The sequence below is a fragment of the Homalodisca vitripennis genome, chromosome 3 (genome assembly GCF_021130785.1).
Source record: "Homalodisca vitripennis isolate AUS2020 chromosome 3, UT_GWSS_2.1, whole genome shotgun sequence".
NCBI classification, from domain to species: Eukaryota; Metazoa; Arthropoda; class Insecta; order Hemiptera; family Cicadellidae; genus Homalodisca; species Homalodisca vitripennis.
Window position 1 is genome coordinate 14,637,125 of NC_060209.1, and position 24,840 is coordinate 14,661,964.

The 24,840-nt window shown below is 31.5% G+C and overlaps 2 protein-coding genes across 2 annotated transcripts in view; one reads left to right on the forward strand and one right to left on the reverse strand.

Moving 5' to 3' along the window:
* The window catches only part of LOC124358084 (ankyrin-2-like), a 47,226-nt gene extending 39,251 nt beyond the window's left edge, over positions 1–7,975 (forward strand). The window contains exons 16-17 of the mRNA XM_046810379.1: positions 5,146–5,274; positions 6,171–7,975. Coding sequence (XP_046666335.1) covers positions 5,146–5,274; positions 6,171–6,397 — 356 coding nt within the window. The 3' untranslated portion in view covers positions 6,398–7,975. The remainder of the gene's footprint in view (positions 1–5,145; positions 5,275–6,170) is intronic.
* Positions 7,976–11,948: 3,973 nt separating this feature from the next.
* Positions 11,949–22,537, reverse strand: LOC124358086 (zinc metalloproteinase nas-13-like). The gene is made up of 5 exons (XM_046810380.1): positions 22,036–22,537; positions 15,719–15,895; positions 13,845–14,150; positions 12,584–12,717; positions 11,949–12,032 (listed from the first exon to the last, which is right to left on the reverse strand). Exons 1-5 carry the CDS (start codon positions 22,202–22,204, stop codon positions 11,949–11,951), a joined length of 870 nt encoding a protein of 289 aa, XP_046666336.1. The 5' UTR covers positions 22,205–22,537.
* Between the last annotated feature and the right edge of the window lie 2,303 nt (positions 22,538–24,840).

Here is a 24,840-nt window from a genome sequence, read left to right on the forward strand (position 1 = left end):
GAGGCCACTCATAACCACAATAACATTTTCTTTTGGTTCTCACACTTCCCACACCTGAATGAGTTACGTGGAATTCCGGACCCACACATCTCTGATCAATTTCTTGTTCCATCAAGTTCACTTTAGTTTGTACAGCTTCCTAGGGAGACCGTACTGCATTGGCTGCTTTGTTATTTTATACTTCTGTACATTTTGAATTATCGCTATCTTATAACCTTACAAGATATCTAAACACTTGTAAAGACAGGCATTGTTGTAAATGACATGAGAATTCTAAAAAAACTAATTTGTCTTGTTCTACAATGAATAATAACTTAAATATAACCATTTGTTTGCAAACTTTGAATGGCTGTCATCTCAACCAGATTTTTTGCCATTGCCAACCTTTCTTAATGCTGACTGGACAAACCTCGATAATTTGTAGCCATTGAGCAATTATACTAGACTTAATATAGTGAATGGTTCGTAGTGCATATAAATAATATATTTGTTCATTTGTAACTTCGGAAAAGTAGCACAGCCCCAATTTCTCTTTAATATACATATACTATTCAGCTACATGCACAAACAACATGTTTGCCTAAAACTGTTGAGATTAAATGCAAAGCATCATGCACATTCAACACTGCTTGCCCCAAAACGAAATTAATGTAGATTATACTCTAGTTTGCAGTATAAAAACAACAAAAAACTCAATCATTTTGATCTTGCAAACTTAAACCAAGGTTAGAAAAGCTTTATCAAGAAAAGAGACGGTAATAAAAATTGCTCAAAAAATTTTAAATTCTCTAAAGCTGTGTTTACACAGGCAAGAAGATTCAAAAGTTTTGTATCCGACAGTAAAAATTGCCAGTCTAAACGGGAACAAAAGCTCTCGCAACCAGTGCTGGACAGTTGTAAACTGACATATATAGAGAGCAGTTTTGGACAGTAAAACTGTCTAGTGGAAACAGATCCGTACCAAGAGCGGTATGACATCTAGTGTCTGACAGGTTTTTGAGAGAACTTTAAGAATGGTGTCAGACACTAAAAATTCAATTATAAACATTGTTGAGATATTACTGTTGTATATCGTGACCAAATTGGTAAAGTAGCGAATGTGCAAATCGGCTACTTTACAGGAGAGCTGAAAAACAGTTTAAGGTGCAACAAAAAATCCGGTATTCTTGTTATTTATACTTTAACTACTGATCCTTAAACCTTGGAAAATACTGTAAAAAATGTGTATTATTAAAATTTGCCAAATGGTTACATTTACCAAAAAAATCAGATTCGCTAGTTTAACCAAAGTGACTATCATATACGTATCAATTTTGTTAGGCTACGATGAAGTAGCGAATCTGCATTATTGTTTAAGCATAATCCCTATTTTCACCTGTTAAAAATAGGTTTCTGAGATGAGGGAATTGAGAAAAAACCAACGCAAGTATGAATCTGCACAATCATTTATATTATAATTAATTTAAAATTGAACAACTACAATCAAATTAACAAATGAAATTTTTTTAATATTTATTTTCAAAAAGTTAAACGTGGTTAAACTTTGATTAGTCCAGTACCATATTCTTGAGATTCATCTGGTTCTGGGAGGCCATCTCGTACACTATCCTTCAGAGGGGAGATTGTTGTAAAAATCCGTGATAGATACGTGGTATCTGCAGATCTTTACAGAGTTTTTGAAGGTCTTTTTCAGCTTTTTTGTCGTTACTGGGAATCTAGTCTTGTATGGTTTTAACTAAAGAGTTATTTGAAGGCCTACCCCTTTTTGTTTTTGTTCACCTTTATAACGTACCTAAAAAAGGCGCATTTTCTGCGTAATCTGTTTTTACAAATAATTCATCTGGGTCAGTTTTTCTGTATTGGAACCAAATAGCTTTTTTGAAAGGTAGAATGGTTTTTATTATTTTCTGGGTCCACAAAAACAATCTTGTCCTTGGCCAAAAGAAAAATCTATGAAATCGTCATGGCATAAAGTCATCACTTCAAATGGTTTTGGCTTGGTCCTTGCTGGTCGTATTACTTGGCACCACCCCTCTGGAGTAAAAATTGGAACATTTTTACTATGTTGTTCTATTTTTGCATGTATGGAGTGACACTCCATTTGACTATGTCCAGGTTCAAAAATCTGTGATCGATTTGCGAAATTGAGGGATGCTCCTTGAATAACATTCATACACATTAAAAACGAATTTAAAATTTTGTTGTTGTCCTCCACAGCTATCCGACATCATTGTAACAAATTCAACATTGGTCTGGCTCATTAAAAATGTATAGATGCAGGTAGAAATCTCTGTACTGCCCCGTTTTCCTTCTGTCTCGTCCCAGACACAGCAGGTGACACTTGCGTCCTTAAGATTGTAGATGGTTAGGTTGTACACAGCCAACTTTCTTACGTAGAAGAATGGTCCACTGGCTCCCTTTGGTGTGTTGAGAGCAGCCAAAACATTTTGTTGTTCTTTTGCATCTTCCTTGTCTTTGACTCTGATTTTTCGTGCTGCCTCTTTACGCTCACAGTGCTCAATATACAGACTATCATCATAATCAGCATCGTGTTTTTGTTCTTCGTGAGCTATACATTTCATGCACTGATCCTTTTTAGGTTTGTTTGTGAAATTTCAGTTTGTATTCACAAAAGATCCGTCGATACTTCTCAAAAGATACTGGATTTTTGTTTTCTTCAATGCATTTTTCTTTATACCAGTTTGTGCATAATTGTTACATTTAGTGCACTCTCTAGATATTGATATTCAGATTTCTTTCTTGCATAATGGGATTCCATTCTTGGGAAAGACAAAATATGTTTCTCTGATAAACTTGTCAGTGGCAGGACTTACTTTGTTTGGTGGATCTTTTTTCCTCTTAGATCGGGGAGGAGAACACCCGACGAGTTAACCTTTTTACGTGCCCCTCTTATAAGTGACTCTGAAATATTCAGGGTATCGAGAAAAAATTCTCTCGACAAATTTTAAATGTGCCATTTTCAGTGGAAAATGTGTATTTCTTGGTGAAAGCTCTGTGTTATTCCACTGCTTTTGTAAACTTTCCTTGAAGTTGGTCGCACAGTGACATGTTTGACAAGAAACTGCCGTTGTTGCGATAAGGAAGGCAATTGATGAAAATCGTTGTAGTTTTTTTTCTCGTTGTTCTTCTGGTACATTATTTAAGCATTTGTGTTTGGCACGGCCGGAGCATCTTGCTTGTTTTAGAGGCCTTGAATTAACTAATTTTCCTTTTACAATACAATATTCAAGCCCTCTTAGTCTTTTTGCCTTTTGTTTATCTTGTCTTTTATAAACTCCCATTTTTTGATATTTTTCACTTTTTTGGTGTGATAAACGATGTTGGGTATCTTCTGTAAGTGCTGAGTTGTTACTGTGAATTATATTTTTGTATCATTGAGCTCACTACTTCTAACCAGTTCTCCAGGTCCGACGTTATTATTTTCAGATGCCTCTTCTCTTTGGAGGCCTATAGAGTTGTGTACATCTGATATGACAGCTGCAGAAAATGACAGTTTTCTTGAGTGCCCAGTTGGCCTGTTGGTCTCAAAAAGATAAATGAGCCTTAACATCAACGACAACGAATGTCAACAAAACAAAACTATAAACTCACTCACTGGTGTGTTATTTTTTTAATCAGCTGATTCCACAGAAGACAAAGTAAGTGTAACAGCTGTTAAATAAGGGAGCGAGCTGGGGTAGTTAGTTATTCTAATATCTTATACAGTATGATGATTTTTTATGGAAAAGTTAATACAGAAGGGATATTTTATTTTCTTTAGATAAAAATCAAATAATTCGTTAATTAAATCACTTCAGCACTAGAAATATTCACTTAGGTAAAAGCAGCGAATATGCCACTTTCGCCTGTTTAGCCTTTTGCAAATATAAATAATAATACTTTGGTAAAAAGGCGAATGTGGCATATTCGTTTTGTTTTTACCTGTGATTAGTTCATATACGACTGTTTAGCGTTGTGAATAGTGAGGCAAGGGCAGATTCGTTAAAATAAACATTGTGATTACTGTTGTTATTATTGGGTCTGCACATTCGTTTGTTTTACTGGAGTGTAGATCTCTCTCAGCACTTTCTGTTTAGCACATTATCCCAGATTTGAAAATTTTGCACATTCGCTACTTTTACCAATGTGGTCACGATATGAACATGGGTTTGCATTGACTGTCCCAACAACTATCGACACCTTGCAATAATACTCATGATAAACATTTCTTATTCCTGTTCACATTATGCAACAGTATTTGTGCAAGTTCTCGTGCAACTTGCCAGTGTAAATGTACCTTAAGACTATTAAAAAAACAGATACCACATTGAAGGTTTTGGGGGTTCAAACAACTGATATTTTTCCGTAATAGACAGTGAGTAGGGCCCCATTTTGTTCCTTAAAAAGTTTTGGTGAGATGAGAGGAAAATCGCCCAGATAAGTTGTGTTCATGACACTTTTATATGCAATAACAACACAAAACAGTTTTTTTCTCCTACTAAATTTCTGTACTGTTAATCTGAAAAAATAAAAATCCATATTCTTGAAAAAGGGGTTTGTAAGATTTTTATGAAAACAATTCAATCAAAACTAAAATCGTATATTTTGAGTTAAATTTGTTTACATGTTTGAGAGACCAAACTGATTTGTCAAGTTGGGTGGATACAATGTTTTTGACATATCTCTTTTAGTCTTAAGGTGGAGATGTAATGCTTCCCACAAAACCACCTATATTTATTATTAATTAATTTAAACTCATAATGTTAAAAAATATGACCATACAAGGACGCAGCCAGCAAGGTGGTCCAAGGGGTCTGGACCCCCCAAATTTTCAATTACTTTTTTTAGTAAACAATTATTTTTAATTAAATAATTCAGTATTGCTAACATGTACTGCTGAAAGATCTTTCTCAACAAAGAAATGGGTTAAGAACTTTTTAAGGGACAAAATGGGGCCCTTTCTGTCCACTACGGTAAAATATCAGTTGTTTGAACCCCCAAAATTGTTTTCCTGACTACGTTCTTGTGACCATAAGTGTAATAGCTATTTTTTTAATCTAAAAAAAAGGAAAATCACAATCACTTTGCCAGCCCTACAAGAATATCTTTGGTTGATATGTTGACATTGTTCTTTCTCTGATACAGTGATGCAGAGGAAGAGGCCAAGTCTGGTACAGATGATGGGGCTGCAGTCACGATCAAGGGTCAGTGCTCGCACCAAGATGGGGGCAAAGTGGCTGGCAAAGGTCAAAAAGGGCCAAGTTGCTCCTAAAGGTGAGTAACAAAATTGTTGTAGCCATTGTTAACAGATATTTGGAGGAAACGTAATTGTTTTAAAACAGTAACTATTCTTGTACACTAGTCAAGATAATGGTGAAGAGGGAGGAGTAACAGATTTTTATAAAGTTACAATGTACAAAAGTATTTTAAATAGGATTGTAGGAAAGTATAACTTATAGAACAGAAAGATATATTAAGAAGGTTGTCAAGGTTTCTGTCTAGTATAATTTACAAATGTCAGACATTTTTATAAATTTCTGTTTTTCTCAAAGCAATATTTACAACTTTTAGCTACAATATATAAATATATTACGTATGAATGTTAACTTTAATTACATACAGAAATGAAATATTAATGTTTGTTTTCCTATAATAAACGTTTTTGTCTAACATTTAACCTTTGTACAGTCAAAACAATTTAACTCAGATTTAAAAATGAATCCTCTTTGAATTTGGAAATAGCTCCTTTGTAAAATATTTACAACTTTTTAGCAATCATATACTGGATTTAAAAATGTACATACTAATATCTTTTATCTAGCAGAGATAAAAAAAAACTAAAATCTTTAAACTGACACGAAGTTAGACTAACTGGATACAGTACTTCTAATATTGATACAGTATGGTCATTTCTGGCTGGTTTATGCCTTCCAGTTGAACCCACAGTGGGCACAGCAAAAACCGATGTGTCACTTAAATCTGGGCAACCTTATGGATGTCCAGGAGCGGCACATCACTAACCACAAATAATGACATTCTTAGGCACAAGGGTAATGTAATAGGTCTAGTATACTGCGGGAGATGACTGTTGGAATTGGTGGGGTTTGTTCCCAGTTACTACTCAACAGTTTAAATCTTATGAAAAATATTGACACAAGTTTCGATTACAGAGTCGGTGGCACTGAGTGTGGTGCACCTGAGTCCTCTCGGCTCGCAACTGAGCTTCAGCAATTCAGCAACTCGCATTGAGAACATCACAGACTGGGAGGTGATCGCTAACAAGTACCGAGCTCTCATCGGGGACCTGAACGAATCCAACCAGACTTCGGGAGACAACGGGGACCAGGCCACGACGTCAGCCGACTCCACCTCTCCCCCACCACCCGCTCAGAGCTGAGCTATGAACAATCAAACTGTACCCTAGCAATAATGTTACTGTTTAGTGTGTTTTGTACTGTCTGTAGAATTTTATAAAACGCTGTTTTACATGTGCCACTTTTAGAAACTGAAACTCTTCTTTTGTACTGAGCAAACACTACGAAGCATTTAAATTTTCTTATCTGGTTGGAATATTGAAATAAACATTAATCTTTTCATGATATTCAATTTTAGAAATACTCGAACTTTAATGTCGAAAATTTGTAACAGATTTATTTTTGGACTACAAAACACAACAGTTATAACGTACTATAAAGTCTGTAGCAACAATCACCAAAATTTTATTATCTTTAAAACAAACGTAAATCTAAAATATTACAATATAAAATCAACATAATCTTCTATATTGTTTTATCCATCCAGGCAGTCTTGGAAAAGATCTTGTCAACTTCTAACTGACATAGTGATATATTTATAATGTTACAAAAGATTAACATTTAATTTTGAACACAATTGGTTCAAGATCGATTTGTCAATCTCGAACAACAGTCTTGTGGACAAAATAAAAGCGTTGAACTTTACCTACTCTTTACTGTAGGAAACATGTTTTTGTACTAACATTTTTTACCATTTTAAATAAAACTTTGCATTATTTAGATGGTTGAAAAATAAATATTATGCTTCCTATTGATATGACAGTGACATTATTACTATTTAGTTTTCCGGTTGTACTAGAGAAATAAGACAACAAAGATTTGATCATTCAATTTAAATACCAAAACTTACAATCTTTTAATGCTGTATTATTGTAACCTCTCATATTGTCTCTTTGACAAAAGAAAAATATGAATTATACAGTTTAGTATAAATTTCTTGAAATTCTCTTTATTGAATAATCATTTCCTGCTATGCTGTACATGTTTAAGTATAGAGAATGTTTTGGTATATTAATAACTTGTGAGAGATTATACCTACTTTTTGTACTCGAGAGTAATGTTAAGGCAGTTTACTCATACTTACTCATTTATTACTCGTGATTATCTTTCAATGGAAATCTTCTTAAACAATCTGTGTATAGTTTGAATAACTTTTGCACAGAATTTACTAATCTAAATAATCTGTAAATAAGATTCCGTCCAAATATACAAGTACAGTACAATCTGAAATAAAATTTAATAATAAAAAATAAAGTAAAACAGGAACTCGCCTGTATGCAAATTGCTGCATATAGTTTTAAAAGTGTATAAATAAAATATCGGTATAGTATCAGTAAAATATAAAATTAAAAGGGATTTTGTATATAGTAGCATTTTGGTAATTCGAGTTTTGATAGTTCGAACTTCCATGTAATTCGAGGTACTGTGTGGTAAAAGAAAAAAATATAGAGCAATAAATAACACTTGTAAACAGCGTCTTCAACATGCAAACCCTGTGTAAGAATCACGAGGATGGCAAGCTGATCATTAGGACGCATAGTTTGTTATGTGACGAAGAAATTGTGCACGAGATTGTACCTGCAATGAATCAAAGAGAAGGCTATGCAGCGCTAGATGCAGCGTTACGCTACTTAAAACAAGCAGAAGCAACTGCAGCCGATATTATATTACTTTGACGTTGGCGGGATATCGCTGCTAGCAAGGTTGCAATGTGATGAAAAAAAACTATTCGAAATTTTTTAAGCAAAATTTGTCTACTGTACGTAAAATTAGATTGTCTTTTCTCTTTTATACTCTCATTTTACTTTAATAAAATGTAATCATTCATTACTTAACCTACAAACAGGGGTTTGAATTAACAACCCCCTTTTCTCACAATGCTTCATGTAATTCGAACTTTTCATTATTTTCGAGGTAGACTCGGTCCCTTCTACCACAAATTACCGTGTCTAGTGTACTTAAAAAATTGTGTCTAATGAAAGAACAATACACCAAATGGAACTTGAATTTGCTGTAAGTGAGTAATTATATTCATAGTTTTAAATGTTCTACTCGTGGAATTTTGCCAAACTGGGTGCAAGAGTGTAAAAAGTTTTAATCATTTTTTAAAAAGTGTGCAAAAGACCAACAGACATCATGGTTAAGTGAAGAAACACATTGGAAGATAACACAAGCTCCCAAGCTGCTAACATTGTTAATCACAAAAAATTTACCAAATTCAAAAAAGGACGGTAAACTGTAATAGGTGGAAACTCTCACATGTTAACTATCTTCTTTGAAAACTATTACAAGTTATTTTAATGCATAAATAAGAATATTATATGTACAAATAAAATTTGTCTTTAGGAGTGAATCTGTATTTATAATTATTGAAGTAAGACTCGTGATTATTTAAATACAAGAAAACTATTATCTACAATCAAAACAAATTAACTGCCTCAAAGTAATCTAACTTCAGGAAAGAATAATTTTGAAAATATTTATGTTCTATTTTGATTAATTTGAGAATAATCTGCTATTTTCTATATTTTTTTAGATTAAATACATGTTTAAATGTTAGAATACTCCAAAGAATTTCATAAATTCTTTTATCTATATGAGCGTTACCTTAAAGAAAATACAATGTTTTATTTATCAAGTTGATGTCTAATAAATCAATATAATGCACAAAACTGCATCCTCTATAATATCAACCATGCATTTCACAGTACAAGAAAGTAATATCATATGTTACAACAACAATACTGATATTATTAAGTTCCTATGCTTTCGATTTTGAAAGATAATTAACTTTGTACATATATCTTAAGTTTTTGTTGTCATTGTAAATGAATGGACACCTAATTGAATTTGTAATTAATTCGTTACTGAGATCCCAAAATGAAGATCCTACAAAAATGTTTTCCTGCATACAGTCTAGAGCTATTGTAAACCCCCAACAATAGAAATTTGGCTTCTTTTCTACTATCCAAATAATCAGGACTAAAGTTCTTCTTTTACATGTGTTTTTAATTTTAATTGCAAGTGTAAAATCTGTTGAGTAATCATGTAATATGACATTGGTCTCCTGTTATACCAGTTACTAGGGATATGAGGAAAATCATGCTCTTTAATTCAGGACTCTGATGAACCACAACCATGGATCTTATCTGTGCCGGAACAAAATCCCATCACCCAAGCCTTTACGTTGAGAATACGTGTCAGTAATGCTTAATTATTTAAATAACAATAATCATTTACTAAAAAAGTAATATGGGTAAAAGTAATTTTTTCTTAGTCTTTTCTTTAGAAAAAGGAGAGGCCAATCTCCTTTTATGTCTTATTCTGCCCGTCCTCGTAGGCCACCGGCCTGTGCGAGGATCTTGTGAAACAGAATAAGGGGGAGAGTCGATACAGTACAAGGTCAATGGTACTGATAAAAAGTGCAACATCACAGACAGGATTCGAACGCGTTATCACAGGTTGTTTGTTGTTGATACCAACGAGAAAACTATAAAATTGTGAAACCGCAACGTCACTAAATATTATTCTGGAATTTATTTACTTTTTAATCTGAAAAATTTAATCCCCATGGAATGTACATTTAGATGCTGTTTCCTCTTAACATTATCTATCTAAAAGACAATTCTCTTAAAAATCCCAAATACCTTTGTTGCAAAACTCTGTGTACACTGCATTCTGGCTCCATAACATATTGAGAACCAGTGACATATTTGCAAGTTAAGCGTGATTTTCAATGCCAATGGTTCAACAATACAATATCAATACCACTTTAGCTACCTCAATGATTGTCTCTGAAAAACTTTTTTTATACCACATACAAATAAATAGTTTTCCCATAAATAACACAATAGTACGTAACAACAGTACTACTACTATCTTATAGTAGCAGACTGATGTAAAAATTCTGACATTATGTACTGTAACGTTTGTAGTCAAAGCGTTAATAACTGGAATTTTCCTTTTCTAAAGTACAGAGCTTTAGTTAGAAATCATTAATTTAACTATTCTAAAATTAATTCTTTTACTACCATAATTACATGTGCTTAAGAAGAGAAAAAGTAAAATAAAAAATTATTGTTTTCTAATTGACTACTTCTTGCCAATAACGCAGTGTAGCGGGTACAACGGTTATCACAAGATAACAAGATCAAGCAACTTCGAGCGTGGCTGCTGCTTGGAAAGGTAACCGCTGAGCGATCCTGTCCTTTCAAGCAGCCCGCCTGCCCGGCCGTTGATATTGGTTCGGAAGTCACCTTTAAGCCTTAGGTCCCCAGGTTAAGTGTTAGAGAGGGGTTCTTAGTCCTAACTTCGCCTGGTAAAATATGACATCTTTACTTCTTAATTGAATGATTTCATAAGTCTATTTTTATCCTATCACAATTAATTATTGTTTCCTTATGCTATAATCCTGTACTATGGGGATTGATTCAACTCAGAAATTACTTTTAAACAAACTACTTTTGACAAACACAAAAACTCTTATCCAAAAAAATAAACCCTAAAATTAGGTGTCCTTCATTTAAGATACTAGCATTTTATTGTTTTACATACAGAGTTACCCCAAATGGTTGCAAATAAGGCACCTTTAGGTTATGGATTGATCTAGATTGTGCCTTAGCTAATGTATTGTAATTTTATGACGTGTTGCTATTTTTATAGTTTATATTTGATGTTATGTGAATGAGAGTCAGTTTATAAATATTATATTATTATTATGTACATAATAATTACTGCAATGGCAGTTTAGGTTAGGCAACACATGTATATTAAATGAAAATAATATATTGTATGTAATAATTGTGTTTTTTTATTTCTGTTACACACCTTCTATATGCATTCCTTGAAATACCATTCAAAGTTTAAATGTACACAATTTGCTAAAATGTACACAATTTTCAAATAATATCGTACAACTTGTAATAGTCATGGTTCATGCTATTGATTTCTTTCAGGAGTGTATAAAAAGTGGGGTGCTCAGGGGGCTCTAGCTCCCCCCCCCCCCAATTTGAGACATGTGTTATAATTGTACCCAGAAGTCTGTTTTAAGCTAGTATACATTTACAAGGACAAGCTCTACAATTAATTTCTTGGAGGAAGAATTCTGAACCCTGGTTTTTGGAGGATATTTTCCTAAACTACCCAGTGTCTCAGACCCCTTTGGAATAATTTCCTATATACGCCACTGAGTAACACAAACCTCTCTGGGATTTCTTCAGGAAACCATACAGTTTTATCAGGACTGGCTGTCTGTATAAATAAAAATTGAAGAGAGGGAATATCCATGTTGGAGACATATGTCAAGAGTTTGACTATTGGAATTACGTTGTGAACCAATCATATTACAGACAAAGGAACTTTGAACTTGGAATATTGCTAAAATACTGGTATTATAAAATTAACTGACATGTCTGGTTTTAAAAGTTGGGCAGATCGAGATGAAACAAGCCTTGAAATTTCAAAGCCACCCCTTCATCAGTCCATCTGAGTTATCACACACATAAAAAATTATTTTACTATTCAACAGGTATTAATGATTTCACATATAATTTTCATCCTTGATTTCAGAGTTAGATATAGATACAACCAACAAATGCGGTAAAATAAAAACAAATAATTGAGTAGAACAAAACTTTATCTACATTTGTACATATGACGAATCTTCTGGACATCCTTACGGCTAAGGTTCTCTCTCTGGCCAAGTTTGACACCTCTTGTCTGTAACACAAACATATCACAGTTATTAAGGTCAACCTTAGCCATTTGTTACAACATGGATCTTTAACGTAACCTTAGCCATTTGTTACAACATGGATCTTTAAACGTAACCTTAGCCATTTGTTACAACATGGATCTTTAACGTAACCTTAGCCGTTTGTTACAACATGGATCTGTAACGTAACCGTAGCCATTTGTTACAACATGGATCTTTAACGTAATAGTGTAATGGAAGCACAAGCTATTACACCGACTATTATCCTTAAAGTCAGAACATGTTTAATGTTGCAGTGAAAGTATTAACTCCGTATTAAACCCACCAACTCCGACAGTCATTTCCCGCAATAGACTAGACCTATCGAATTATCCTTGCACCCCAGAGTCAACATTTACGGTTAGTGATGTGCGGCTCCTGGACATCCATAAGGTTGCCCAGATTGAAGTGACACATCGGTTTTTTGCTGTGCCCAGTGGTGGATTCAACTGGAAGGTATAAACCAGCCAGGTAGTAGAACTTTACTGTTTGCGGAAAACTTAGAGTTTAGTCTTACCTTAGCAACTATTGTCGGTTGGCCGTTTCTAGAGAAAGCATTAGCGGAGTAGTGCATCACACTCCTGTAGTCGTAAGCCACTCCCTGATTGTCTGTCTCCTTCTTCTTTGCTTTTTCAAAGTTATTCTCTCTTCCTGAAAGAGATCAAACTGATATGAGAAACAGGTCAATTCTCAAATATACTCTATATGAATTAAGAAACGTTTCTTTCACATAAACTTTTCTTAGGAAATAAAAACTTTAATACTCAAGTCACCTTTGTGCAGTAATGGATTAAAGAAAGAGGTTCTTGATTTTTATTCTGATAAAATAAAACAATATAGAGTTTATTTTGGGAAAATGTAAACTGAATGTAAATGATAAATAATTAGTATTAACAGATAATCAGATTTTTTACAATGCATTACCATTCATATAATTTAAGAAATTAGCTTTAAGCCAAGAGAAAAATATTTAGTTACTGTAATTTAAATTTATGCCAAAACATCAAAACTGAAAGTACACTATAACTGTGCCCTCTAAAAACCAGAATTGTTATGCACACAGTTAAGAACATCAACTGCATTTTCAACAGTCAATTAAACTATATCGTTCAATTTCAATTATTACATAGATTTTATATATATATATATATATATATATATATATATATATATATATATATATATCCTTTTTAGCTTATTTCGCCCTATCTCATGGGCTTCTTGTTTGATAAAAAGTGCTGCAGTCACAGACTGAATTCAAATTTGTTACCTCAATTCAGATTCAAAGTCTGATCTTTTGGCAAATACTATGGTGCCACACGGTCTCCCAAACTAGTTACCTAAAACTTGATTTGCCAAAATGCTTAAAAGAAATTATTAACCCTAATGTGCACTGTTAGAATACACAAGAGTAGTATTAAGTGATTTCTGCAGAAGTCTTATGTACATTTAAATAGTAACTGTAAGGGAGTCATGTATGAAGAAATATCCTTCAAATAAATAACGGATGAAGAAGGATTCTGCAAATAAATATTCTGTTGAACTTTTCCGCTGCTATTCATCATTAAAATAGCTTGAGAGACCTGCTTGGCAATAAACATGATGAATTGGAACTTTTAATGTTGGCCCAATACTAAGGCCAAATTGTTTTCAACATATTGCCAATTTTACCAGCACTGCACCAACAGCTGTATACTGATCAATCGTATCCTCTCAGTGTAACACATAAAATGAAACAAAAAAGAACATTTTCCTCTCCACCCCTTTAAAAAACTGACCTCGCTGGATGTTCTGGTAGTTGACTGTGACGTGCTTGTCACGTTCCCAACGGTTCTGTTCATGCAGGAAGCCGATGGCATGCATCATCTCATGCATCACAGTGCCTTTCTTAGTGAGACAGCCGGGACTCTGAAGATTGAGCTCTTGGCGGCCTCCGATTCTGCCCACGGAGGACCAGCAACCCGTGTTGCTGTTTGTGATGTAGACATAATCCCGCTCCGATCCCGTCCGAGGCACAAACTTGATGCAAGTCAGCTTCCGGTACTCTCCTATTGCATCATTGATCATGGCACGATCACGCTGACCTAAGCATTAAAAAAAATTAAGAGTCAAATTTTCATGTAAAAGTAAATCTCTAAATCAAGTTAATTGATCAGGTATATTTCTTCTGAATATTAAGGAATATTTCTTTATTTCCAACGGACATCATCCAATTCACAAAGTGTACATAATATGGCAGACTTAAAAGATAGACAAAAATGCAAAAATAAACATCTGAATAAATAAAATAACAATTAATAATCAGGGTATGACACCACAATAAGGATAAAGATGACTTATATTGATATATAACAATAAACTAACTACATAGAGAATAAATAAAAAAAACTATTTAAAAAGTTAACAATACAAGAAACAATACATGAAGCAATAACAGAAAAAACAACAAGAGAATCATAATAACAACAGCAATAGAAATAACATGCATAAAAATAACAATGACTAATAATATCAACAACAATCCAACCTGCATAAAAGAACAACATCAATCACAAGAATCAATGACAAAATGAAAACAACTATAAAAAAAAATAAGCAATACTACAATATTATTATCAAAAAAAGATAACACGTGCTGACAATGAACAAAAAGGTAAAAGTTCCATAACTATAATAAGAATGGATTTATACAGGGTGTAACTGAAATACAGAGACAAACTTCAAGAGGTTGTTCCTGGCGTCAATACCAACTAAAAAGTTCCAATAAATGTATGTCCTAAAATTCATCATTTTCTGTCTGTCCGTCTGTTTGTGTTTTTACATTAAATTTTCTTCTAAACAACCATTAAATGTAGAAAGTTAAAATTTTCATCATATTCTAATCTAGTAAAGATAGTAAAATTTTTAAAAATTGAAAATTCTTAGTCAACAACATTCAAAACGGCGGCTTGTTAAAATCTTTGATGGTGAATTTCTTAAAAACTACTTCCCATAAAAAAAATGTACTAGAATCAAAACATTTTAGAAATTTTAATCTAAAACAAACGGTACCTCATTTATTGAAATCGCTCGAGATAAAAGAAAGTTGTAGCATTTTTCTTAACCTAGTAACATATCATATTTGAAAGTTTGTCCAAGTTTCAGAAAATTAAACTATACTATAAGTGTTAATAAAATTGAACAAAAATATCTCACCATCAAAAAGAGTTTTAAGCTGTCATTACTAAGAAATACAAAACAACTTAACAGTACAGCAGTTATTTAATTTTTTTTTTTTTTTAATTTGATCATCTTTACTGGATTAACATATGTTGAAAATTCTAACTTTCTACATTATTTTAATGTTTTTGCTTAGAAGAGATTTTAATGTAAATACAAATAGACGGAAAAAGATGCATTTTAGGACATAGATTTATTGGAACTTTTTGGTTTGTTTTGACCCCGGGAACAACCTCTTGAAGTTTGTTGGTGTACTTCAGTTACACCCTGTATATCATATTTTATTTTCTAACTAATAAAATGGAATCTGGGTGGTTTAAACATTGAGAAAGGGGATTACACATCCCACAAGCATCATCATTTCACTCTCTAATTTAAGAGGTATATCTGGAGTTATGTAAATCAAAGAGGTATAGTTCAAGTCTCAACTTACTGAAGTAAGGACTGATCTCGTAAGGAATTACTCCCTTGGGCCAATGAGTAGATGCAGCCCTGAGCCCATTCCTAGCTTCCGAGTCACCTGCAGGTATCAGTAAGTCTCCCTGAGCGTACTCTCCCAGCTCTTCAGGGTTCTGGTCCATTTCTGGGCTCCATTTGGATACAGCATCACCTGCAGCATGGCAGGGAACAAACTGTTATTCAGACAAATGCTAAATTCAAAAATTGCAGGGTAAAAAAATTGTACATAAAGATGTTTATTAAGTTTAATAAAAACAGGAAGTCCTATACTCGGACCAGTCATAGAGATACAAACTACACCTAGTACCAATAACGTAGCCAGGAAAACATTGGGGAGGAGTCAAGACAACTAATAATTTCCTAAAGTGGAAAGAAAGTAAGGCTTCATTTTGTGCCTTAAAACGTTCTTGACCCGAATCTGTGTTGAGAACGATCTTTCAGCATACATGTCAGTAATACTGAATTATTTAAGTAATATTACTTTACTAAAAGAGTAATTGAAACAATTAAAAATTTGGGGGGGTCAATTTAGTTTTATAAGAATCTCTACTCTAAAAGCCTCTACTCTAAAATCAAGAATTTTTATTGTAAACACATTGTGCAATTGACAAAGTCAGATTAACAATTTACCATTTTCTTAAATAAATCTCCAAGTCTAAAGGACAGAGTTGTCAAATTCTCAGTAGTTTATAATCTTTAAGGTAATAACAAGTAACAAAGAAGTTATAATAAATAAATAAATATAGAATAATCTATGCCAAAACTATGATAACAACAACACATACACACACTTAATATACAAACATAGAAATAAATAAAATAAAAAACATAATTTGTAGTTAAAAATGTATAGTACTAGTATCACAGGCCAAAAAACTGTAAACCGAATAAAATAGATTTTCTTTTAACCATCTTTCCACTAACTACTATTTTAAACCTTTTTATGGGTACAGACCATGCTGTTTCCAGTAATGCGTTAAATAGCTTAATTTTCATATATACCTATATGTGGCTACTTTTACTTTTTTCGAGTTTGTCAGTAGGTAAATCTGAAATAAGGTTTTTTTCTGGTAAAATAACTATGGATTTCCTTTCTAGTTAAAAAATAACGACTCTTTAAAATTCACTAAACAACAATAAACATACAAATTTTAAATTGTTATTATTTTTAGTTCCTTAAAAATTTATACACATGTTTCTCTTTCAGGTACATTCATAATAGCTCTCAATGCCTTTTTCTGCCATTTAAAAGCGTTTTGTACACCTCTATTGTCCCGCAATTTCATCCCATATCTACTTAAATGTGAGTAAAAAAAGAGTACAATAAGTTGAAACTAGCACGTCTAAGGTACATAATACACTTTCTTAATTTACATAATAGATGGACAACTCTTGGCAATTTCTTACATAATTATTCAATATGATGATCTCAACCCAATCTATTATCCAGATGAATTCCTAATAACTTGACAGGTTTAACATCTTTATAAATTGTATAATTTAAAGAAAATTTTATTTTATCAGTTTTTTATCGTTGATTCTGGATTTGCTACTGATATGCTGGGTACTAACAACAAAGAAAGGTTACATCTGATTTACAATCTTTAGTAAAGTCAATCATACTGGGATTCTTTACAAGAACAGCATTAGAATTATCACAGTTTTTCCAACCTTTTTATAGTAAGCTAAGATTATTGTAACTTAGAAATATTGGAAAGATATGTATGTTGGAAGATGTGATGAAAAGTTTAGATAGTTATATAATTCATATATTAATGTTTTGCATATTATATTCTTTGGAAATTTGAAAGTATGAGTAATGATAAAATACACAAGGTGAAGTAACTTGAATTGCAATGATGGCCATGAACCTTTTTTAGGATAACATTTTTGCCACTCGTCTCGAGGCTAAGACCATGAACAGTTTGATTAGTGTTGTTGACTATACATATATTACATATGTGGTTTGATATACAGTAATCTGTATTTAAACTTGACCAATTGACCTGAAATTATCGATAGTCAGTGCCATCGTTAAACTTTCCATTGACAATAAAAACATATCTGATCTTTTTTCACTAACTTCACCAAAACAATGTGTTTAAATTTATTGAAATTAAAACTGTTATATTTTACTAATATTAAAAATTTACAATTTTAATATGTACGGATTTCATATTCTTATACTTCTTGCCTGTATTTTCCTTCAATTTAAAATTACATCTTACATTTAACAAAAAAACTTATTATAAATTATTTATTAGTAATATTAGTGCTATTATAATAAATATCTCTATGAGAAAATAAACCTCATATTTATACTCTATCTCAAACTATAGTTTAGATATACTGAGAGTCACATATTAATTTTTAATGGATTAGAAATATGCTGATATATGAACTAGTGCTTTCTACAAACTTCCTCCCAACATACGAATGAGCCAATAAAGAGTCAAATATTGAGGTTTAATGGATTAGATATATGATGATATATGGATTACTGCTCCCTACAACCTTCCTCCCAACATATGAGTGAAAAAAGAGAGTCACATATTGAGTGTTAATGGGTTATAAATATGCTGATATATGGATTACTTCTTTCTATTGTGGGGATATTAGTTCTTCAAGACATATATTCTGTTGTTGTAACTTCACCTGGCAAAAACCATTCACAGCCATGATTCTATTTCATTTGGTTATAATTTGATACAATTTTAACATGTTCACCACAACAGCAAATTTTTTTACTTTTTTAATGTCGAATTTTTTAAATCATGATGACCTTCAACGGTGGGCTTCACAATTTTGCAAAAACGAAATAATTTCAAAGTTTTTTTCATATTTTTATGTGTATCTAAAAGAAATGTTTTACCTAAATTCTTCATTTTGACTCTTACTAAATATATAATTACATTTTTGTACGTACAGTAGTTAAGAAAGCAAAATGACCCTGTACACATGACTTAGATAATTGCTATTTGAACATTCTCTTAATTCAAACACAACCTTTATTCATTTAAGTATGGTACTATAGAAAAATGTCTGAAATAATGATATATCATGTGGCTATAACAAATATAATTAATTCAGCAAGTAACTCACTAGTGATTAGTTTAAATAAACTGTTTGGATTATCTTGTGATTGTTATCTTTCTGTTTTCTTATCTGCACTCTGTTAGTTCAGACAGATTGCATGAAAGAAAACAGGATGCAATTGCAAAGATTATTGTAATAACATTTTATAGTTTTATGGTTAGAATTACTGTATGAGTGACTAGTAGCAGAGAAAAATATTTGACACAAGCAGTGATCCACAGCTGTATCACTCGCTCACTCACTTCATGAATAACTTGAACAACTATCATTATGTACACAATGTGTGACAAGACATTTGTTTTGATAAAGTTCAATCTATGTAAATGCTTACTGTCATACACAATGTCACACTCTAATTAAGTAGAAAAAAAATCAACTGGATATATTCCAAAGGGATTGAGGTATCGATGTACAATCTTCACCATACTTATTAAAATACTTTTTTGCATCTATTGGAAGATAAAAATGTTTAACCCCTTTTTCAAAGGGGGATAGAAGGTAACTTTACATTTTCAAATTGCAACCCCTATCTTGTGACATGTCATTTTAAAGGTCTATTCAACAGAAATACGATGACACAAATAAAATATCTCTACCACATTCCTAACAAATGTTATGGGCAAATAACCCCTTACATTGTAATGCCACCTAGAAAAAGACACCTCTTATCAAAATTATGCACTCAACAAAAATTACATATTACGTAAAGGGATAAGCTGGGCACCTCAAAGTCTTACTGAAAGATATCACACATGCATTTTGTTAATATGCGCAAGACATTAACATTGTCCCTAAAGATAATATTTTTTGTTTTATTTGCCCATAAACTTGCTACAAACATTGTAGAGATGTTTTCTTAGTGTAATTGTTTTTTTTTTTAATTGACCTTTAAAATGACATGTCACAAGATAGGGGTTACAGTTTCAAAATTTAAAACTACCCCCTTCTACCCCTCTTTGAAAAGGGGGAGACTAAATGTTTTATTCTCCAAAAAATGCATAAAAGTATTTTAATAAGTATGGTGAAGGTTGTACATCTATATTTCAATCTGTTTGTAATATATCCAGACGTATCAGAACTTGATTTATATTCACAGGGGTGATGGTCCGAAAATTGTATTTTGTTTTTTAGTGAAAGTATTCATTTGTTTTGAGGCCACCTAATTAACAAAAACCTAATTATCGGAAAATGTACATGACTATCTACATTTGTATTTAAGCACCGGCCATATTCAAACTACAGACTTATTTGGACAGACAGATCAAATTCCCAAATATGTATTTTTTTATTAATCTGTTTTTTATAGAATTATTATTTAGAAAATGTTATCAGTCAGTACCACATTTGTTATACAAATTCAATCTAAAACTCTGATTTTGATTAAATAGTTGATATTTATAGTTCATTGCATTCATTAATAGTAAAATGAAAACTTATTTCTAAAAATTAGTGTTTAAAAATGTATCAAGATATTATACAGCACTTTAAAACTGCAGATGAGTACTATATTTCAGAGAGCTTCCAGACTTCTGACTCCTGACAAACCACCTGCACCCTTCTGAAGAGGTGAAGAATATTGTAATAACAAGCAAAAATAGTGATCAATTTGAAAATTTTTCATTTTCAGATTAAGTCTACGAAATATACCGCAATTCATATACAATAAACTTTTTCCATGTACTTTCTTATATGTTTTTGAGGTTTTAATAGAGATGTTTTTGGAGTTATACATGTACAGACCTTTTTTTAAATAAAGTATTCTGAATTAAATCATTCTTTGTATTAATTACATCTAAATTGAATATCAGTTCTAATTCATATGTTTAAAGTTTGAAGTATTTGCGTAACTCACAATTAGTTATACAAAACCGTGTAAATAATTCACTTACTAGTGCTTTGAAAGAATAAACAAATATAAAGATAACCATAACATTGTAACATAGAAAAAAGATTCCATATAAGATTTAATAGCTATACATTCAGTGTGTATAATAAAGTGCAATAGGAAATATTAACAGATCATTCTATTATTTTTAATTGGTTTATAGTACAAATAAGCCAATAATTGTTGTATACATATTATATTATTGTCATTATGTATCCCAACTAATTAAATAAGAATGTTTGTGGACTCCATTATTATTGATAATGATTGGTAAATTCAAAAGTGAAAAATATGTTATAACAAATGATATTTTTTTTAATTCCTTGTTCTAATAAGATGTTATGTTTTGAGAAGTTAAGAGTACGAGATATATACTGCATATACGTAGCATCGAATGTTTATGTGTAGTATACAGTATAATATTATACACTGGGTTGTTTATGTAGTATAAAATACTCTTCAAAAATAGGGCCTCAGAAAATTTTTAAGCTTTAAGACCTCATAAATCTGTTTTAGCTTAAAATGAAACACTCAATTCAATTCGTTTATTGCCGTTAAATAACATATGTTACAATAGGCTTTGTCACATAAGTAAATTAAATAGTAGCACAATGATATAAATAAAATAGTAGACATTTGACTTCAGTGTAAATTTGATGTAAGATAATTAGTTGTTAATCAATGTGTTTTGATCTAAATATAACAATTAACAATATATAACAATGAACAAATATAACAATTAACAAACATAACAATTAACAAAATTAACAATCAATACCCTAAATACAACAAATAATAAAAATTACAAAATAAGAGAATAAATTATGATATATAAATATTACACCTAAAATATTATGTCATCTAATGAAACATTGTAGAATTCGTCTAAACTATAAAAAGCTTTTTTTTAAACCATTTCTTAAGAACTAATTTAAAACTATTTACAGACAAAGACTTTACATTTAGAGGTAATTTGTTAAAAAGCTTTATGCCAATATGTATGTAATTATTTTTCGTCTTACTTAGACGTACAAATTTTTCATCAATAAGGTTTTTATTTCTGGTGTTATATACATGTTTACTGCTTCTTAAATTAAATTCTGCAGTAAGTTGCAATTGTATACAGTTTTTTTCTTTAATTGTTTCTTTAAAAACATTGGGTGGATCTTGAGCCCTCTTATATACACCTATGAGAAGTTGTATAAAATTATCAGCTATATATTATAAATTACTTGACAAGCTATCTGAATTTTGAATCAAAAAAATTCATCTTGATTTGGTTATTAATTTGGAAGGAATTTAAAAATCACCTGACTCTGCCTTTGGTGTTCCAAACAGAGATTCTCCGATCTCCAGCAGTTGGGCAGTCAACCCTTCATCAGCCTCTGTATTATCATCGGACTGGAGGATGTTCTCAAAGAACGGCAGGGCTGTCACTACCGCCACCACGATACACGGAAATACGACAAGCACTCGCATCGTAGCCAACAATCAGCTGTTGGAGATAGGCCCTTGTATATATGTGAGTAGTGCAGTGGGTCAGCTGATAGTGGCGAAGAAGGCGTTATTACTACTGTCCCACGATACATATGTTAGCATACTGAGAATTGAATGACTGCTTCCTTGACCAATCGTTCCGGCGGAAATGGCTGATAAGGAGGATTACTGCTAATTTGGTGGTTACTTTGAATTTACAACTGATAAATGGGTACTTGATACTACAGTAGTATTAATAGTATTTAGGACAAAGTACATTTTACAACCTTCTTTACTTAAAAAAGTTGTTATGTACTTTCCTTATTGAAATTGTTTGATCAAAATAAGTTGCTTTTTTCAAGAACACAACAAACTTTAATTGTTAAGATTAGTTTACACTATTTCAAAAATGTATGGATTATTTTCTGTACTAGTTAACTGTAAATTAAAGTGGGCTTCTCAGTTGGGCAGCAAACTTAATAAAATAAGTTATAACATATATTTTTTATGAACATTTAGTTATTTATGTAATTTAAACTCTGTAAATTATATAAATATTCACTAATATATACAACAATACAATAAATGAATTGAGACAGTTTGCTATTAAAGTGATGTTGTTTAAAGTACATATTTAAAACATTAAAAGAGTTATATAAGAGACATTTTACTGGTTCAAACATTTTTCTAGTTTATGTAATATAACTTATATTTTAAATTTAACAGTCAATTCTCATAATTAATCAAAATTTAAACAAAAGTAGAGAATGAATATAGAAGTTGAGATTAAAAACTATTTTAGAAAAACCTCATTAAATGGACTGTTTGAGAAGAATAATGTACAATGGAAGTGTATTTTGTGAACTCTACTAACAAATATAAAACGTTATGAGAAATTAAAATAAATCTAAAGCAAGTTAGTAAAAATCTAGTTTAAAAAGATCACATTTTTAACTGTGAATTCAAACTGTCATTGAATCTCACAAGTTGATGATGAATGAAATCCGATTTCTGTCTGTCTGTACGCACAATAAATGTCAAAAAAGTTAGTGTGTACAGTAGGTTAAAATATGCTATTGGAGTCTGGGGGTCATCTAGTGAAATTTTAAGAGTATTTAAACTCCAAAAAAGGATTGTTCGCATTATGTCAGGATCTGGTCATCGTGCTCACTCTAAGCCCTTTTTAGCAACTGAATCTCCTCACTCTTCCAAGTATCTACATATGAAGTTTTAACTTTCTTTAAAACTTACCCCAATTTTTTTGTAGAAAATACCTTTAACCATCAGTACAATACTCGCCACAAGAGTAATATGGTATACCTGATCCATAGATTGACACGTTGAAAAGGACATGCACTATTCAGCTCTGTGGCTCTATAACATGATGCCTCAGCACCTGAAAAACCTATCCAGCTGAAACCATTTTCTAAAAAAACATAGAATCATTCTACTGAAGAGATGTCCATATACTGTACAAGAATTCCTGTCAGATTTTACCAATATGTAAATGATAGTCATAGTCATAGTCATAGATCTTTATTCAAAGCTGTAATATTATAAATACAGTCAGAATAGAGTCACAAATACAGATAGACTAATATCATCACAGATACAGGTTAACCTATCTAAAATCTTATATTAACTTAACATAAATATTGTTACTTTAAACAACTAAAATCAACTCAATTTTTATTTTTGTTTAATGGCCCAAGCCCTCAAAAAATTCTTCAAAAGAATAAAATGATCGTGATATGAGATAATTTTTTAATTTATTTCTAAACGGATTGATTCCTTCAATTTTTTTTATGTCAATAGGAATGTATTGAATAAATAAATCGTATTCAGTTTTCTTTTTAAACAGCTCTAATTTATGATTTTCAAAAATTATACCACTCCTAGTATTATATCTATGAGTGGTATAGTATGAGTGGTATAGATATTAAACAACCTTATTTGATTATTATAACTTATGTTAGACTCTGCAATTGCGTTTGGCTTATGCATTTATGGAGCTACATCAAAATTCAATTCATATAGGATATTAATACTACAAAAAAGGTGTATTCATATTATTTTCGACCTTGATTGGAATGATAGTCAAAAATAAATTTTCTAGTTTGGATATCATGACAGTTTATAGTCATTGCATGTACCAAGCTATTCTCTACACTAATTAATTAATGAAACTAACATAATGAAGCTAACAAACTACCTTTATTAGGAAGCAATCGCTGTTATAATACTAGAAAAAAGGGCAATATAGCAACTAAATCCCATAAATTGGAACTTTTCAAAAGAAAACAACTAACATTGGTGCAAAATATTTAAACAATCTTCCTACATATATACAAAATGAAAAGTGTTAAAAAATTCAAATATTATCTAAAAGATTACTTTATTAGACAATAGACAATATAGACAATATACTTTATTTTACATATTCTTTGAGAACAGTAAGAGAGTCATAAAAAAGGTAATTATACAAATCAAAATTTTATAAAACAATTTACAAATCAAAGCTTTGTAAATGATAGTCCAGTCACTGGTTGATGTTCAAAGCTATCCAGTTTAAAAACTCGTCAATTGAGTAGAAAGGATGTTGGAGGAGCCATCTTTTCAGCATTTTCTTGGGGTTTTGT

Bases quoted from the DNA above. Each gene is read 5' to 3' on its own strand.
- LOC124358086 (XM_046810380.1), bottom strand. From the start codon at position 22,204: ATGCGAGTGCTTGTCGTATTTCCGTGTATCGTGGTGGCGGTAGTGACA. The intron at 15,896-22,035 runs GTGATTTTTAAA...GCCATGCTGCAG, and splicing joins AACACCAAAGGCAGAGTCAG to GTGATGCTGTATCCAAATGG. The intron at 14,151-15,718 runs GTAAGTTGAGAC...TTTAATGCTTAG, and splicing joins CGAGATCAGTCCTTACTTCA to GTCAGCGTGATCGTGCCATG.